This window comes from Vitis vinifera, chromosome 8 (genome assembly GCF_030704535.1).
Source record: "Vitis vinifera cultivar Pinot Noir 40024 chromosome 8, ASM3070453v1".
Lineage (NCBI taxonomy): Eukaryota > Viridiplantae > Streptophyta > Magnoliopsida > Vitales > Vitaceae > Vitis > Vitis vinifera.
Window position 1 is genome coordinate 19,443,400 of NC_081812.1, and position 17,238 is coordinate 19,460,637.

General features: G+C 38.4%; 3 protein-coding genes across 7 annotated transcripts in view; 1 reads left to right on the top strand and 2 right to left on the bottom strand.

Moving 5' to 3' along the window:
* The window catches only part of LOC100247661 (E3 ubiquitin-protein ligase UPL7), a 31,095-nt gene extending 28,078 nt beyond the window's left edge, over positions 1-3,017 (top strand). For 3 of the 5 annotated variants that reach the window (XM_002284013.4, XM_010655716.3, XM_019221583.2), the window contains one exon: positions 2,543-3,017. The gene's annotated coding sequence lies outside the window, so the exon portion shown is untranslated. The remainder of the gene's footprint in view (positions 1-2,542) is intronic. The other 2 variants (XM_010655713.3, XM_010655714.3) reach the window with 2 other exon arrangements.
* LOC100242529 (GDSL esterase/lipase At5g03820) lies at positions 1,783-4,502 on the bottom strand. Its single transcript, XM_002284051.5, has 5 exons — positions 3,854-4,502; positions 3,626-3,756; positions 3,285-3,518; positions 2,560-2,815; positions 1,783-2,189 (listed from the first exon to the last, which is right to left on the bottom strand). Exons 1-5 carry the CDS (start codon positions 4,092-4,094, stop codon positions 1,996-1,998), a joined length of 1,056 nt encoding a protein of 351 aa, XP_002284087.2. The 5' UTR covers positions 4,095-4,502; the 3' UTR covers positions 1,783-1,995.
* Positions 4,503-5,689: 1,187 nt separating this feature from the next.
* Positions 5,690-16,646, bottom strand: LOC100248644 (threonine dehydratase 1 biosynthetic, chloroplastic). The gene is made up of 9 exons (XM_002264275.5): positions 15,890-16,646; positions 14,901-15,080; positions 14,533-14,802; positions 13,680-13,886; positions 12,315-12,563; positions 12,152-12,225; positions 8,125-8,242; positions 6,288-6,422; positions 5,690-6,171 (listed from the first exon to the last, which is right to left on the bottom strand). Exons 1-9 carry the CDS (start codon positions 16,334-16,336, stop codon positions 6,031-6,033), a joined length of 1,821 nt encoding a protein of 606 aa, XP_002264311.2. The 5' UTR covers positions 16,337-16,646; the 3' UTR covers positions 5,690-6,030.
* Positions 16,647-17,238: the final 592 nt, after the last annotated feature.

Genomic DNA, 17,238 nt, shown 5'->3' on the forward strand with positions numbered 1-17,238 from the left:
TTTTGGTTTCATTTCACTTTCAAAAACATCATCACACAATGGTATAACTTTAAGATAGTTAAGACAACATAACTGGGTTTGAGAATCAAGAGGGAGAAACCTCAAGGATCAATATGGATAAAGGAAAACCAAAGCATAGATTACAAGTTAAAACACGCATTCACCCACAGCACATGATGCCCTCTTGATTATTTGATAACTTACAGAGTTCTGCAATTAATTTGGAATGATGAGGAATTGTTGAATTATGGTTACAGAATTAGGTTAAATGTGCCTAATGGAATAATTGAATCAAATTTAAGACTTGAAAATTTTGGAAGATCTTTTACAATGCTCATATATTGTCACAGTTTGGGAATTGTGGTTATAGTGTGTAGGCCTATGGAGTCTAGAGGCTTGGGATTTGGGAAGATTTCTTTGAGGAATCATGCTCTATTAAGCTAGTGGCTTTGGAGGTTCCCTAGAGAAAATTATACCCTTTGGTATTAGGTTTGAGCATTAATGGGACACATCTTTGGGATGCAGACAATATAGTCAAATGGTCACATCAGTGTCTTTGGAAGGCCATTGCACACTCCTGTTTATTTTTCTACTCATATTCACTTTGTGTTGGTGATAGGGCAAGAATTCATTTTTGGGAAGATTTGTAATGGAGAAATCAACCTATGTTCACAATTTTTAAGTCTTTATAGGGTTGTCACGATTAGAAATCTCTTCATATTAGCTATCCTTTGCATCATCTCCTTTTTTTCTTGAAACCTTAATTTTCGTCCAATCTCATAGATTTGGAGATTGAGAACCTGGGAAGACTCATGTTCTCTCTTACTTGCATGCACTTGTCTCCATCCATCTCAAATGCAAGAGCTTGGGTACTATCCTCTTTAGGTTTATTCTCAATAAATCTTTTTTCTTCCCTGTGTGCTTTAGGGTGTTTTTTGGGCACTTTTATCTTTTAATATACCTTTTCTTTATCCATAAAAAAATAAAATAAAGTCTTTCTTCTTCACTTGGTCCAATATATCAAATCTTGTTCCTTTCCATCCAACCAAATTTTTATGGAAATCTAAAGTCTCATCTAAGGTTAAGGTCTTTGCTTAGTTAGTGGTAGATAAGAAGGTAAATACCGAAAACATGTTATAATTGAGAAGACCTTTCAAAACTCTTAATCTTGATTGGTGCATCTTACATATGAGAAGTGGAGAGACGATTAACCATCTCTTTCTACATTGTCTGATTACTTTGGAGCTATGACAACTATTTAGACAAGCCATAATGTATAATGTATTGGGTTCAGCCTAGAAATTTATGCAACACGATGATCATTTTATATACGGGTTTAGGGAGAGCTCCATCAGAAATGTTGCGGGACCTACTTTGCTTCTCTTCCTCTTTTTGGACCTCTTGTACTGATGATTTTAAAGGCATTCTTCTCAATATCATTCCAATTGGTATTCAGTCTATAGGCCAAAAGGATCAGCAATGAGAGGAGCTTAGCTTGGGTTTGAGGAAAATGATGTCTTTGTACATTCTTTTGTTGTCCATCTCATTTTAAATAGATCTTCTTGCATAGCGTAGGAGTTCATTATGTCTTGATTAGGTTTTTGTAGTCGTGAGGAGGATTCCCCATCCTTCTCATGAAATCTTTATTCATAATAATACATCTCTTGTTTGTGATAAAAAAAATTAAATAAAAAAAATTGTTTGCATGTTCATTAGTATATTGGGTCATAATGACTTGTTTTGTTCAGAAACTTTAGACAACAGGAGTTGATAGAAATGAGATAACCGATAATGGAACTGTAATCATCTTATTGATATAAGGATTGACACGAACAAATTTCCATGATAGAAATGAGAAGTATCACACCATTAGAAAACCAAACACTCAAACTAAAACTGCCAGATCCACATAAATATCTCTACTCTCATCTATATTTATAGAAGAAGATTACAGAAGTGGAATAGCAGAGTTTTAACAGTGGTAATAGTATAGCTTTAACCAATGAGGTTGATTCCCTGCTCAAGTAGGCTACCAGCCAACAACTGGTTTGCTGATTCAGAGGGATGGAATCCGTCCCAAAACACATACTGTGAAGCATTGGAGCAGGTTCCAACAGACCTAGCATTGCAAAGCAGGGAGGTTTCTATTGTACCTGTACCACAGCAAGCCTTCCTTGACTCAAAGAACCCTGTTACATAGTATCAAATCCACATAAAAAATCTAAAATTCAGTGGAAATCATGGCATAAATGGCTGAAGAAATAGAGTGACATTGGAAGCTTACTCTCTTGGAGAGACGAAAATGGGGGTCTGGTACCATTTTAGACACTAAAATTTGATAAGCTACTAAGCAATACATTTCAAAAATCATCAATTTTATAGATTCTTAGTCAAATCTCCCTCTGTCCCACCTTAAAGGAAAGTTAAATCACAAAAAGGAACTGCTAGCTTGCTACAAAGTAGAAACTTTAATGGAAATCCAAAAAATATTTATTCTTATGAGCAAATGTAGATTACTTATGCATAAGACCACTTTTTGCAGAGAAGTAATAACTTTACCATTATCAGTGGGCTTTGTGATCAGATTCAGGAGTGGCTGATAGATGTCAAAGACCACAAGTTTGAGACCGGGAAGCTTATTTTGCAAAACTTGAGATGTGATGTTTAGCTTACTGTTGAAGTTAATGGCATCTTGATTTAACCTTGCAACACACTGGTTGGACCCCGAGCTGAAGAGGGTGATAGCTGCAGGCAAACACCCAGTTGGCGGTAACGTTGTCACTCCAATCTTCCTTACCCCTAAACCGTATAGATTCTGTCACATCACAAAACAATGTCGATAATGTTAAAATACTAGAGTCGTCTGGTTTCTGATCCATCTCAAACTTTATATTAAGCTTGTCTATATAAACTTACAGATTGTTGTGCAATTTAAAATTTCAATGTGTTGTGTAAAAGATTGTAAATGAAACAATACACTATATGTTAAATCAACAGGATCACTCCAGTTCAATTTTGATCTTCTGCATTTAAATCCGTGGGCAAACAAATCGGTGTCCTAAATCCAGTTTGACATTAAACACATGAACAAGATTCAGCTTGATGTCCTGTCTATCAAAAAAAAAAAAGATTCAGCTTGATGTCCTAGGCTCCCAGTTAGACATTGGCTCTAAAGTAGTACTACTTGTACTACTTACAGTTGTTTTATTGTGAGCCTGGAGAAAAGGATCATACATATGTAACAGGATGCGTCAAATTGGAAAATGGAATATGTGGATACAAACCTGAACAAAAGTAGTGTAGGATTTCATGAGAAGATCTGAGAATTGATCGGCCGAGTAGGCCCTGTTAAGGAGGGGGTTGATATAGTAGTTCTGAACGAAATCACTACTCCCAGCACTCAGAAGGTGGATTCCGCCAGAGAATATATCATGAGCTCTAGCTTTTCCTACCAGCCTTACAACTTTTGCTTGGTATTCCTTGTAGTATTCTACCTGCTGGGTCAATGAAATCGCACGCTACACAACACCAAAAAATTCGAACACGTCATTTTTGTAATCAAATAGATATACGATGATGCAGAGAGAGAGAGAGAGAGAGAGATTGTTTTGATCTCATTGTTTACATATAACTGTGCTGTCCTGTCATAATAACCAGAAGAAGCTGAGGCGAAGTTGGCTCCCTGCAAGAGGTTCTTCCCCTGTGCCTCCTGGCTAAGGTAAGGTGGCGGGTATGAAGTGAACCCGAGGTACTCGGCTGTGTACGAAGCAATGAAATGAAACATGAGAGAGAGCAAGAGAGGATTCTATGATGAGAGGGGAGAAATGTGTGCTTGAGAAATGTTACCACTTACCAGTGAAGTCTGTGGCTAGCTTTCCATTGCAGAACCTTCCTGTTGGCCTGTGAGTAACAAAGTCTCTTCCATAAGGAGGGAAGTTTGCCTTGACAAGGGTGGCAAGGTTGTTGTTGTTGCCTGCATCAACTACAGAGTCCCCAAAGATGCAGAGTGCAGGAACAAGAGGATCCCCATGAGCTACTGACAAAATCAAAACAAGAAGAAGAAAGGCTCCCAAGGCATTTCTTGCAAACCCCATTTTGTTTTCCTATTGTTCCAACAGTGGAGAGAAAAGAGAGTGAAGAGGAGACAGTGAATGGAGGTGAGGGGCAGGTGGGGGGAGAATTTAAGAAGGGCAGTGTTATGACCGAGGGTCAAAGTGAAATAACTGTCTGAGAAAGTAGGCTCCCTATAAAGCTGCTGATTTCCAGGTAAGGAGGCATGTTTAACACCTCTTAAAGCTTGTGATATTTGTCCTTTTCATCACTCATGTTCATATTAGGCTAACCAAAAGTGGTCTTGGTTTGTCCATGTTCATGAGTGCCAAAAGACTTGGTTAAAGTTTTTAGACTCTTTAAGAGAGGTCCAAGGAAAAAGTTGCTTCTTCCAATTCTAATTCACACCATACACAATGTATGCTAGTAGTGGCGTGTCTTGATCAAATTGTTCTCCCTTATCTCAAGCAAAACAGGGGCTGTGGATTGATCACTGCAACTCTACACAAAATCACGAGCTATGCTTTGGCCTGGATCCATAGGTAGTAGCAAAATGCTGGAAATGATGGTTGGATTTTGTTTTTAAATTTGAAGCTTTTACATGACCATGGTTTCACCTTTATCGAATGCCTCATTGAATTCTGTCAATCATCCCAACCTATGAAACAGGTATTTAATTATATATTGTTTGGTCAAATCACAGCTCAGTGACAAGTGCCAAATAAATTTGCTAGATTTCTTCAAAGATATACATTGCGGTGGAAAGTCATTACTCAATACCTAGGGATTCTCATGGCTGGATAGGGGTGGAAATGTAGAATTGCCTCTTTGATACCAAGTGTGACAACTGTCTAGCAAAAGTTGCAGCAGCCTTCTAGTCTAAATAGTAAATTCTGGTGATATGAATGAGATCGACGTCATCTGTGCGTTGTTCAATTGAATTTCCAAAACCCTAAAACTTTTTAAGATGGGCAACCAACAACCTTTATGAAGAAACTCTCCCTGTGTTTTGTGGTTGGGGAGGTGTAATGAGAACTGGGGGGTGGAGGGGTGAGGGGTGTTTAATGTTGCTGCAAGCATCAGGTACTGTTGGTGCAGGAAGTGAGGTTAATTGAGCTTTGTCGTGGGTTGTATTGTGTGCCTCTTCTCAGGGCCTGTCGCCTACTTAACCAACTCTCTCTCTCTCTCTCTCTCTCTCACTCACTCAACTTCTTTTCTGACCACTAGTGGGCTCTTCCACATCCACGCAGCACTTTCAATTTCAGAACCCAGTCTCCAAATGGCGGGAATTTACAATATTGATAAAATAAAATTTAATAACAGTTGAGGGGACCTACTCTAGGAACAAGAATATTCAGTAGATGACTTCAATATTGTCCTAACCAAGTCAATTCTGCATTCCTCGGATGGATTGTCCAAATTGATTTTTTGACAATTCTCAAAGACAAATGTTTTTGAACTTTTTCAAATGACATGCTAATAGAGACCCATTTTACAATATTGCCATAATTTTCTACAAGCAATGATCCGAAATATGTTACTAGGCTGAATCAGCTGAAATTAGAGATCCAATAAACTACAACTACTATACTTGTAGTATCACAAGCATTTTCATTATGGAGATCCTCCCCAATCTAAGTAAACAAGTCAACTAGCTCCAGAATTATATTGCATAGAAGTGGAAAACAGAAAGCGTACCCTTGGATAAACACATATCACACAGACGATTAGACAGAAGTCACACTGCCACTCCTAAGATGAACTGCTGTTCATATCCACTTACATTTTAAATTAATAGAGACTTCAGTCATATAGATTACAAAAAATGGGAGGGGAAAACTGCCTCCCTCTTCTCCATTAGATGAAAAGATGTGCCAGGGCCCCTTCATGTCTCCCCTATGACTATCTTTGGCAAGCCAAGGGTCCTGAGTGCTAAGCCTAATATAATCTATTCAACTGAAATCACTTGGCTAGCTATGATCAATGCATCAAAAGCAGGTAGGCCTTATTACTGGTCTCCACTGCATATTCATATCCAAGAGCATCGGCGCGTCTTTTGAACTCAGTCATCTCAGTTTCTGGGACTTGAATTCCAACCAATACATTCGCACCAGCTTCACCCTGTTGGGTAGGAGGACAGAAAATAAGGATGAAGTGAAATTAAGAATGAAACTCACCCGTATGACAAATTTTGAAACTCATAAAGCAAGAAGGTTTTAAAGGCTTTAAATACTTACCTGCCCACGGTAATGGAACAAGCTAATATTCCAGCGTGGACTGAAAGTATCCAAAAACTTCATCAGAGTGCCTGGCCTCTCTGGGAAAACAAACCGACAAAGTAATTCATTCTCAACATGTGATCGCCCGCCCATCTGAAAACAAAAAGGGTAAACTTATAATCGACATGCGCCCAATAAAGCAAATATTTGCAACTGGAAAATGCAGGCACTCATGACCATAAATACATAAATATTTGCAACTGGAAAGCAAATATTTTCTTTTGCTTTTCCTTTGGTACATAAATACATTCCTATATTTAATTCTTTAGGTGTCTGCATCCGTTTGAATATTTAAGAAAAAGAGAGGGGAGGGAGCTCCATTTGTTTTACAAATGAATGCTCCAGTTTGGAATTTTCACGGGCAAGTGGAGAGGGTTATCATGAGGTTTGCCCATTTATTGTTAGTCAAGCATTAAGAAACATAGGGCTCATTTGGCAACATTTCCAAACACAATCTTTGACAACGTTTCTGAAAAACAGTCCAAACGAAAGTCTATTTGAGAACTCAACTATGAAAAATGGTTTCCTCTACTGATTCTCCATGAAAACATTACATACTTATATAGAATGCAAAAGTTCCCAAAGTGCTCTCCATCATTTCTTTTGTTAAAGGAACAATTACACTTAACAAAAAAACACTAAAAACACCTCAAATTTATTCTCAAAAACAGCCTAACTACAGTTTTCTGTCAAAAGTTCGTCAAACATGTTTATTAAATTAGAAAACTGTTTTCTATTCTCAAAAACAAAAAATTGTTTTCAGTAACCATTTTCAAACAGACCCATAATTCCTTCATCTATCTTTTAATTATGATTTGTTTACTTATAGCCCAAAAAGAAAACATAAAAGAAAGATAGACAGATAGATATATAGAAAGAGAGAGGGGGAGAAAGCATTTTTAGTAAAACAAAAAATGGAGGTTCCAGAAAAAGAACCCAAAAAGCTTCCCCATAAAATTATAGGTAACAAATCCTACCCATGTCCTTCACAGTCGAAGGCAGAATGTCAAACCACATAAATTTTGGGCACTTCGTTTTCATTATTTGATTTCTTCACTGTTTTCAACATTAGTCAGTCAGATCTAAAGGGTTTGGTCTCGAATTAGCTTTATAAGTCACAAGAGATGACCATATTTAATAGGAAAAAAAAAACCATGCATAGCCTACATTTATGTTCAATGTGATTGTCAAGGAAATAAGAACAAGAAAATATACCATGGAATCTTACAATCTCCAGTGTACAGACAGTGCAAAAATGGGGAATGCAAAGCACTTGTGATATCATTTGAGATTTTGATAAAACACAGAATATACTTTACTCCAGAATCTGACGTAGGTGTTGTTTGTTTTTCTAACTTTTTGTTAAAAGTAACTTGCTTTCAAATTTCAGATTATTTGTTTTTTTTACTTTTGGTTAACTTATTACTTATTTCTTAAATTTTTTTACTAAAAAGAAAAAGCCAAAATATTTGGTTTTTTCTTAATGCTAAAAGTAACCTATTGATTTTTCTTTACTTCTTAATACTTAATAGAAATAGATCATCAAAAAAACAAACAACTTAATAATTAACACTATTAAGCACTATTTCATTTTAAATTTGGTTTAGAATTAAGTCAAAAAAAAACAAATCCCACCTTAGTTTGTGTTACTAATACTAACTAAAGTAAGCCTTGACTAGGGAAATGCACCCCCCTTAACTCATGTACCATGTAACCATGCATCAAATGGTTCACTGTCAAACAAATTTAATCAGCAAATAAAAAACAAGGAAATTTACAGAGAAAATATGGTTACCAAATGTCTCAAATGATCTTTAACCAAGTCATCATTTGTGAGATTGAGGGTTGTGAGCTGAGAAGACTCCATCCGTTCCACCATTGCACTGAGTTCAAGCACTGTATGAAGGCCAACACTGCAGACAATATGCAGAAGAGTAAATAAGATGTCGCCTGTACACAACACAAGTTGTTTTTTTTTTTTTGATAGACAAAGAGAACCAATAGATTAAAAAAACGCCAGAAAACAGGGGGCGCTCCCTAAGTACACAGGTTGTATACAAAGAAGGCCCAAAAACAAGGCAACAAGGGAAAAATAAAGACTAAAAAGGATTAGCTAAGCAACAACCCTATCACCCATCAAATTCCGAAAAGATAGATGGTCCAAGTCCAAGTCCACAAATTGTTGAGACCATTCAAGCAGGGACCGAAGAAAAAGTTTCCTCAAGCTCGTGTTTGTCATCTCTTCCTCTAGGAAGGTTCTTCGATTTCGCTCTCCCCAAATACACCAAAACAGACAAATAGGCGCCATTTTCCAAACTACACTCCTTTTCTTCCCCATGCCCTTCATTTTCCACTCAAGAAGCACATTTCTCACGGAATCCGGGAGCACCCACACCACCCCAAACGAAGAAAACAATAAGTTCCAAAGGTCCCTTGTCTTACCACAATGAATTAGGATGTGGTTTGCCGTTTCCTCATTTTCTTTGCACAGGTTGCATCTATTAGCCATAGACCAACCCCTCCTCATCAGCATATCTATAGTGGAAATTTTACCCCAAACTGCTTCCCAAGCAAAAAAACGAGTTCTTAAAGGGGCATACGAACCCCAAACCTCCTTTACTGGAAATAAAGGGCTATTGTCTTCCTTCAAAGACCTATAATAAGAGTTTACCTTAAACGTTCCTTTTCTCTCAATTTTCCAAACCAGAAAATCCTCCCCTTCCTGCACCCTTACTGCAGAAATGTAACCCAAAAAGCGGTTCACCTCCTCTAACTCCCAATCTTGAAAGGGTCTTCTAAAGTGCACCTCCCAACCCCCACCTCCACCTTCTTGTCTTCCCCACAGATCAGCCACTATTGCAGAATTATTAGCTGCAATTCTAAACAGCAAAGGGAAGAGATCCTTTAGCTTAGAATCTCCTACCCACATGTCCCACCAAAATCTGGTACGTCTCCCATTTCCAATATGAATCCTAGTTCTGAGAAAGAATTCCTCCCAGCCCTTCCTAATGTCTTTCCAAAGGCCCGTCCCGTAAGACTCTCTCACCTCTCTAGTGGTCCACCCACCTTGTACCTCCCCAAATTTACCAACAATGACTCTTCTCCACAAACTCTTCCTTTCTATAGGAAATCTCCATAGCCATTTCCCGAGCAAAGCATGATTGAAATCCTTCAAGTACCTTAACCCCAACCCTCCATGCCTCATATCTTTACAAGTAACCTCCCATCTCACCAAGTGGATCTTCCTTCTTTCCTCCATATCTCCCCACAAGAACTCCCTTTGAATTTTTTCCAATCTAAGTCTCACTTTCCTTGGGATGACAAAAAGCGACATGAAGTAGATAGGGAGATTTGAGAGTGTGCTCTTTATGAGGGTAAGACGACCTCCCTTAGAGAGATATTGTTTTTTCCACATAGCCAACTTTCTCTTGAATCTTTCTTCTACCCCATCCCAAACTCTACACGACTTGTGGGATGCTCCAAGAGGTAGGCCTAGATAATTCGTAGGGAGATTCCCCACTTTACACCCGAAAACTGTAGCAGCTCTATCCACCTCTTCCACTCCCCCAATTGGAATAATTTCGCTTTTTTGCAAATTAATTTTAAGACCTGAAACTACTTCAAAGCAGATAACAACCCACTTCCAAAAAAACAGTTGATCCCTATCATCCTCACAAAAAAGGAGAGTATCATCAGCAAACAATAGGTGGGAGACTGACACCCCTTCTCCCCGTCTTCCCGTTGCCTTGAAGCCCCTAATAAAACCATTCTCTTCAGCTCTTGAAATTAAACTACTGAGCGCTTCCATGATCAGCACAAACAAATAAGGTGAGAGTGGATCACCTTGCCTTAGGCCCCTATACGTTGAGAAGAAATCTGTGGGAGTACCATTCACTAACACTGCCGTTCTCACAGTGGATATGCAACAAAAAATCCATTTACGCCATTTTGGACCAAAACCCATCTTCTCCAAGACTGACATGAGGAACCTCCAGTTTACGTGGTCATAAGCCTTCTCAATGTCCAGTTTGCACACTAAGCATGTCCCAACACTTCTCTTCCTTGAGTCTATCGCCTCATTAGCCACCAAAACAGCGTCCAAAATCTGCCTCCCTTCTACAAAAGCATTCTGACTATTCGAAACCAATTTTTCCATTACTCCTTTCAATCTATTTGCTAGAACTTTAGCAATAATTTTATAAAGACTCCCCACTAGACTGATTGGTCTATAATCCTGCACATCACTAGCCCCCTCTTTCTTCGGGATCAGCACTAAGAAGGTTGCATTATGGCTTCGAAAAATCACATTCTGCGAGTGGAGCTCCTCAAAGACCTGCATCACTTCCCCCCCAACAACAGGCCAGCAAGTTTTCCAGAAAGCCAGCGTAAAGCCATCCGGCCCTGGCGCCTTGTCTCCCCCCAGATCAGAGAGAGCTCTGAACACCTCCTCGTTCGAGAATTGCCTCTCCAAAATATCATTATCCAAGGAATCAAGAGTATTAAATAGACCAGACTCCACTTCTGGTCTTCTCACTATGGGGTCCTCAAACATTGACTTAAAGTAAGACTCAATCCCTTCTTTAAGCTCCTCCTCTTTACTCAGCCTAATACCCCTAACTGTTAGGCTACTGATAAAGTTTCCCCTTCTCCTAGCATTAGCCATCCGATGGAAAAACTTGGTGTTGCTATCTCCCTCCTTCAGCCAAAGGGCCCTTGACTTCTGCCTCCAAGAGATTTCTTCGAGGATGGCACAATGATTAAATTCATCTCTGGCTGCCCCTTGACTCCTCCTATCTTCCTCAGAGAGAGAGCCAAGACTTTCTAAATTGTCCCAATATTTTAACTTCTCCCAGGCTGCATTCTTCTTAACTGAAACATCGCCAAGGGATTCTTTATTCCACAACTTCAGGTCGTGTTTCAGAGCCTGAAGCTTCTTCGCTATCACAAAGCTTGGACTCCCCCTAAAAATGTAAGACTGCCACCATTCTTTAACCTTATCCGTAAATCCTTCCACCCTTAGCCACATGTTCTCAAACCTAAACGGGCTTTTACCTTTTCTCACCCCTCCACAATCCAACCGAATTGGACAATGGTCAGAAACAGGTCTAGTTAGAAGACATTGCATTGCCCCGGTCACTCGTTCCTCCCAGTCTCCTGAGAACAAAAAACGATCTAATCGAGCCTTAAGGGCCCCTCCTTCCCCTCCTATCCAAGTGAAAGCTCCACCCCCTAGAGGTGGGTCAACTAGTTCAAACTCTTCGATAAAGCTTGAAAACTCTCTCATCGCAGTTGACATCTGCCTTCCATTGCTCGTTTCAGCTGGGAACCGCACTACATTAAAATCCCCTGCTATGCACCAGGGATCATTCCACAGCCCCTTGATTGCAGCTAACTCCTCCCACAACTCCCTCCTCTCCCTTCCTTTGCTCGGACCATATAACCCAGAGAAGACCCACACAAAGCCCTCTTCACAATTTCTAAAACGACAAGAGATAGAAAAAGACCCCACTTCGAACTCCAACCCTTCCAACACTCTTTTATCCCACATTACTAGCACCCCACCTGCAGCACCCCTCGCATCTAAAGACACCCAACCTAAATTCCTCCCAATTCCCACACTCCTGACAACACAAGTTGTTGCATGACCATTTCTGAACTTCCAAGCTAAAATAGTAAATTACATTGACATCAAACTACAGAAGGCAAATCTACATTCAGGACATAACGAAATACAAACAATCATATAGAATGCATTTCAAAGAAACAAGTTTCAACAGAAACTTTTAGCATTTTCTTATTGATACAGAGTTAGAAGTGTTTACCTGTATAGTACAAGAGCCTTTTCTTTGTGAGGATTATATCTATATTTGAACTCCGTGATATTCATATGTCCTACCTGCCAAACCCAAATAATTCAGTTCAGATTTCACAAAATGATCAAGACTGCTCTACTGTACCAATTTCATTAAAGCTTTGACAACATACCATCTCACAGAACTGTTTAAAGCTCCCAGGCTCCTCTGGCAACAGTGTTGCCAGCACAGCCTCCCGTTGCCGACCAACATCAGCAAGTTCAGTTACTAGTCTCAGCCTGTCAAAGTTCATGTTTGCCCCACTGGTAATTGCTACAATGTTTCCTCCCTTGATGCCGTAATATTTGCAGTACGCTTCAGCTCCAGCAAGGGCAAGCGCACCTGCAGGTTCTAAAATGCTCCTTTTCTCCTCAAACATGTTCTGCAACATCAGTACCAAAAATTCTAACTCCAAAGACCTCAACAACACCCAAATGTCAAGTTGCAACTTAGCTATCACTTCTTCAATGAAGCAAATTTACTCTATGCCTAGTACTTATAACAGATCAATGTAACAAATTTGGAAAAGAAACTGATATAATGGAGTCTGAAGACTCTGAACCACAGAGGGCCAGAGGGGTAGAAACAGATATCTAAGGAACTGTAGCATTACAAGTATGTATTTCATGGGGAAGATACCAAAAGATTGAGCACAACAATTAAGATGTAGCTAAAACTACCTAATTAGAGTCCATGTAAAATTTTCTTTTGGTCCATCAGAGATCATGAGAGTAGTTATCTTTATGCCTTCTTGGGGCTCATGAGAGCATGAACCAAACAAATCTAAGACAAGCAACAGAAAAGAGAGTCTCTAAGGCAACCTAGGTCAGCTCTATAAAATAATAATAGCATAAGTTAATGTGAAAGATGGAATTCTTCCTATCAAAAAAAAAAATGTGAAAGATGGAACTCTTCTTGAAACAAATGAACAGGGAAAACATTAACCAACAACATCTGCTGCTAGCATTCATAAAGTAACCCAAAAACCAAATAAAAGAGGAAATTGCAAAACTGACAACTTGATTTATCAAGAAAATTGGTATTTATTCAATTTCTCTTATTCCATAGGAATCTAATGGTACCAACTGTCAAACAAGAACCTTAACTGTTGACTATTGATGTGTAAGCCTAATATTTTCAAACCAGTAACATTTTTTATTTTTTATTTTTTTTCCCAATTGGAGACTCAACCTGGAACTTCTCACTTCCCCAACCCACCCCTTGCCATTGAGTTGTCACCCCGAATCCCACGTTTGAGGCAAATTACGTAACAGAACACGTGTTTCAAGCAAATAAAAAAACAAGGGTTTTCACATCATACATCATGTGATATATATTTAGAATTAATAAATCAATAGAATTGCACCAACTTATAATACTAATTTTTGCTATCAACGCACCATAAGTAAAAGAGAAGCATCCACATGCAAGCCATGAAACTTCATTTTTTTCCTTCTAAGAAAAATAAAAGAAAAGGAGAAGAGAGAAGCAAACTCACCTTTATTGAGGCACATATAGCATCACGGCTTACAAGAACTATCCCATCTATCAGTTCCCTGCATAAGCGGAAAGTTTCTTCACCAACCACTTTCACAGCAACCCCATCCGCAAAACCTCCCACCTGGTCTAGCATGACTCTCTGATCGTGATGTAACGACAATGCCATTGCATTTGCATCACAGGGCTCCACCCCAATAATCTTTACCTGTACAAAAGATATTATGATTAGTGCTTGTAATGAAATAGTTGGTGTTCCAGCCTCACTCTCCTATATGACATAATAAGAAATAGGTTAACCAAACACTATCACAAAAGGGACAAAATACAAAGGAAATAACTTTATTCATAAACTCTGGAGCCTTCATACACCAAGCAGCACTCCTGATATTATTTCATAAAATTTATGGAAGAGTAACATTATGACCTACAGTAAGTGATGCAAGAGACTTGGGAAATGACTGAAAAAATAAGAACAGAACCAAGTGTGTCTAGGCAATTTTCTTACAAGCTCAAAGTTTTGAAAATATAGAAGTTGATTGTATGGTCAGTAGATGTTTGATAATGTTAGATGATGGCTAACAAAAGTAGGAGGACAAAAAGTATAGACAACAGTATTGAAAACTGTCTCATTTCCTCTTGGCACAATTAAAGTATTAGAACTATAAGAGGAACAAGCGAAGCAGCAAGATAATCAGAGAACACAAATGTTCTTAGTCATGGACATTGTCAAGCTGAAACCTTAGAAGAATTCTATTTTCCCAACAGGAAAGAACATAATCTGGATAATTTAAAAATATGTACACCAAATAGATTTTAAAGTTAACATAATTTTTACATGGAAAAGCACAGACCTCTGGAGAAACCCTCTTCACATAAGCAGCGATACCAGCTATTAACCCCCCACCACCCACAGGTACAAAAATTGCGTCCAATGGGCCTTGCATCTGACGCACAATCTCCATTCCGATCGTTCCCTGCCCCATGATGACATCTGGATGATCAAAAGGAGGTATAAATGTGCGACACTCCTCTTCACCCCGTTGTTTAGCATATGCCTGTGCTTCATCATACGAATCCCCCACAAGAACAACTGTCGCACCCAATCTCTCAACAGACTTCCACTGTACACATAAAAAGTCCAGAAGTTCAAAATCAAAATTGTGAAGATACAATCATAAGTAAAAACAAGCAACAAGAGCAACACCAAACAACACTCAACCTTGATTTCAGGTGTGGTAACAGGCATAGCAATCACAGCATTGCAACCAAGTCGCTTTGCAGCTAATGCAACCCCTTGTGCATGATTTCCTGCTGAAGAGCAGATAACCCCTCTTTCCAACTGTTCTTTTGGAATTTTTGCCATCATATTATAAGCACCACGGAGCTTGAAGGAAAATACCTACAAACCAAATCCATCATAATGATCAAGACTAAGTTGACCTAAGACACCAATTTCCAATTCAAACTCTTCTAAACCAACCAAAAAAGAAACGTGTGTCCTATATTGAATTCAAAACCAACAAGTAGCCATATTTTAAACACTGAATCAGAATTTAATGAGGCAGAAGAAAAAAAAAAGGGTGAATGAAATTCAAAACAGTGCTCCAAAATGAAACTTGCATGTGTTTTTTTTGGGTAAACCATCCACAAATACAACTCACATTCAGAAAAATGAATAGCCATATAGGAAAATTAATATGCATGAGTTCAGAAAAATGAATAATTACCTAAGAAAATTTGTATAAATTGAATTAGAACAGTGGCCAAGAGATTCTAACACTACTATTCCCTATGTAAACATAAAAAAAACTGTCGCATTTTTGCATAAACCACAAAATCCTTAAATTTCAACCATTAATAAACTTAACAAGAAACCTAATTAAGTTACCACATTTAAGAAAAGGAATCATAAGTAATTGAAAACCTTCAAACTTGCCATACAAATTAGAACTCACGCGTTCAGCGAATTTAAATGAAACAAATAAACCCAGAAATTTACATACCCAACTTAGCTGAAAATAAAAATAAAAACTCCACCCATTTCCACAATAAAACCAACAAGAAGTTCTGTTTGCAAAAAAAAAAAAATGGAACTTTTAAATTTGCAGAAAATCAGACAAGTAGTCACAACTCAAATTCAAACAAACAAAGAACAAAAATCTTATAATTTTGGATAGATTAATGAAAATAAATTAAGAAAAACATTACGGGTTGTAAATCCTCTCTCTTGAGCCAGATTTGAGCGCCAAGCCTTTCGGAGAGCTTTGGCGCTAACTGCAACGGTGACTCGATGGCAACATCATACACCTTGGAAGACAGTATGTTGGTTAAGTACTCCATTGCCCCCACAACACCGTCTATGCCATCATGAATCGTTCTATCAGGTACAGCGCCGATGCAACCGGGCTGGTATTGCAGAGAATCGGACGAGACCCTCTTGAGAGGAGGGACTGGGGAGGGGTGCAATGAGGTTTGACTGGAAGTAACCGTCGTGGAAGAGGTACCGGAGATCTCAGCCGCGGGTTTGGAGATTGTGGCTTTGATGAATGGCTTGGCGGCGGACCCAATGAGCACATGTTTGATGGGTCGGATGGGGTTGGGAAGTGTGGGTCGGAGGAGAGAGAAATGGGTGGTGGAGAAGCATAGCGATTCCATTGATTAGAGAGAGGGAAAGGTGGTCGCCTACTGCAATGGCGTCGCAGCGAAGGAGAGGGAGGCGCAGCCTCGCGGGTACGTGTTAGGGAGAGGGTTTTGCGTCTTGAAATTTGTAGATGATACCATCACCCAGCAGTAGTTGGGTGACCCAATCAAAATGTGCCGCGATCTGTGTATAGCATGGAAAAGACGAGTGTGTGACGGGCAGGAATGGAATTGAGTGTGAGATTAGAATATCCGATGGTCTGGTGAATCGCATACCGAAAAAGAGAAGCCGCCACAGGGTCTAGGTTGGAACACCGGTTGAAGGGATTTTGGTTAAATACTTTTAATTAAAGATGCTTTTTATCAAATCCCTAAATATTTGAATATAAACAAATAAATGAAATTAATAATTCATTATATAAAAATATGTTTTTGAAATAATAATTTATCAATTAATTATCAAAAAGCAATTTAATTTTCTAAATTTTTTAAAATTATTTTCAAAAAACATTTTTTACCTTTCTAAATTCATTTTTAAACAGATTTTAAATCACAAAAGATTTTGGGACACCCAACTCAATATAATATTTAGTTTGAATTATAATTTAATAATTTACATATATAAATATCTTTTTGAGTAATCTAATTAAAAGAGGAAAAAGTTTTTAATAGTAGGGAGTCATTTCTAATATATAAATATTTTTTTAAGTTATGAGAGTCTTATATATGATTAGGTAATTATTATAAATGGTATCATCAATCATATTTCTATCAGCCCGAGCATATATATATATATATATATATAATAAGTGAGGATATATAACAATATTTTAATTCATAACATTCCCTTGAACACCTAATAATTACAATGTTGTACCAAAGGCAATGAGATGAGTCAAAGGTCGCACAGTTGGACT

What these genes read in the sequence shown, in the direction of transcription:
- LOC100242529 (XM_002284051.5), bottom strand. Translation starts at nt 4,094, where the DNA reads ATGGGGTTTGCAAGAAATGCCTTGGGAGCCTTTCTTCTTCTTGTTTTG. An exon ending in CCTACACTACTTTTGTTCAG is followed by an intron (nt 2,816 to 3,284) that starts GTTTGTATCCAC and finishes GTGATGTGACAG; the next exon opens with AATCTATACGGTTTAGGGGT. An exon ending in CACAAAGCCCACTGATAATG is followed by an intron (nt 2,190 to 2,559) that starts GTAAAGTTATTA and finishes ACTATGTAACAG; the next exon opens with GGTTCTTTGAGTCAAGGAAG.
- LOC100248644 (XM_002264275.5), bottom strand. Translation starts at nt 16,336, where the DNA reads ATGGAATCGCTATGCTTCTCCACCACCCATTTCTCTCTCCTCCGACCC. An exon ending in CTATATGTGCCTCAATAAAG is followed by an intron (nt 12,564 to 13,679) that starts GTGAGTTTGCTT and finishes CTGATGTTGCAG; the next exon opens with AACATGTTTGAGGAGAAAAG. An exon ending in AAGATCATTTGAGACATTTG is followed by an intron (nt 6,423 to 8,124) that starts GTAACCATATTT and finishes TTTTGTTTTCAG; the next exon opens with ATGGGCGGGCGATCACATGT.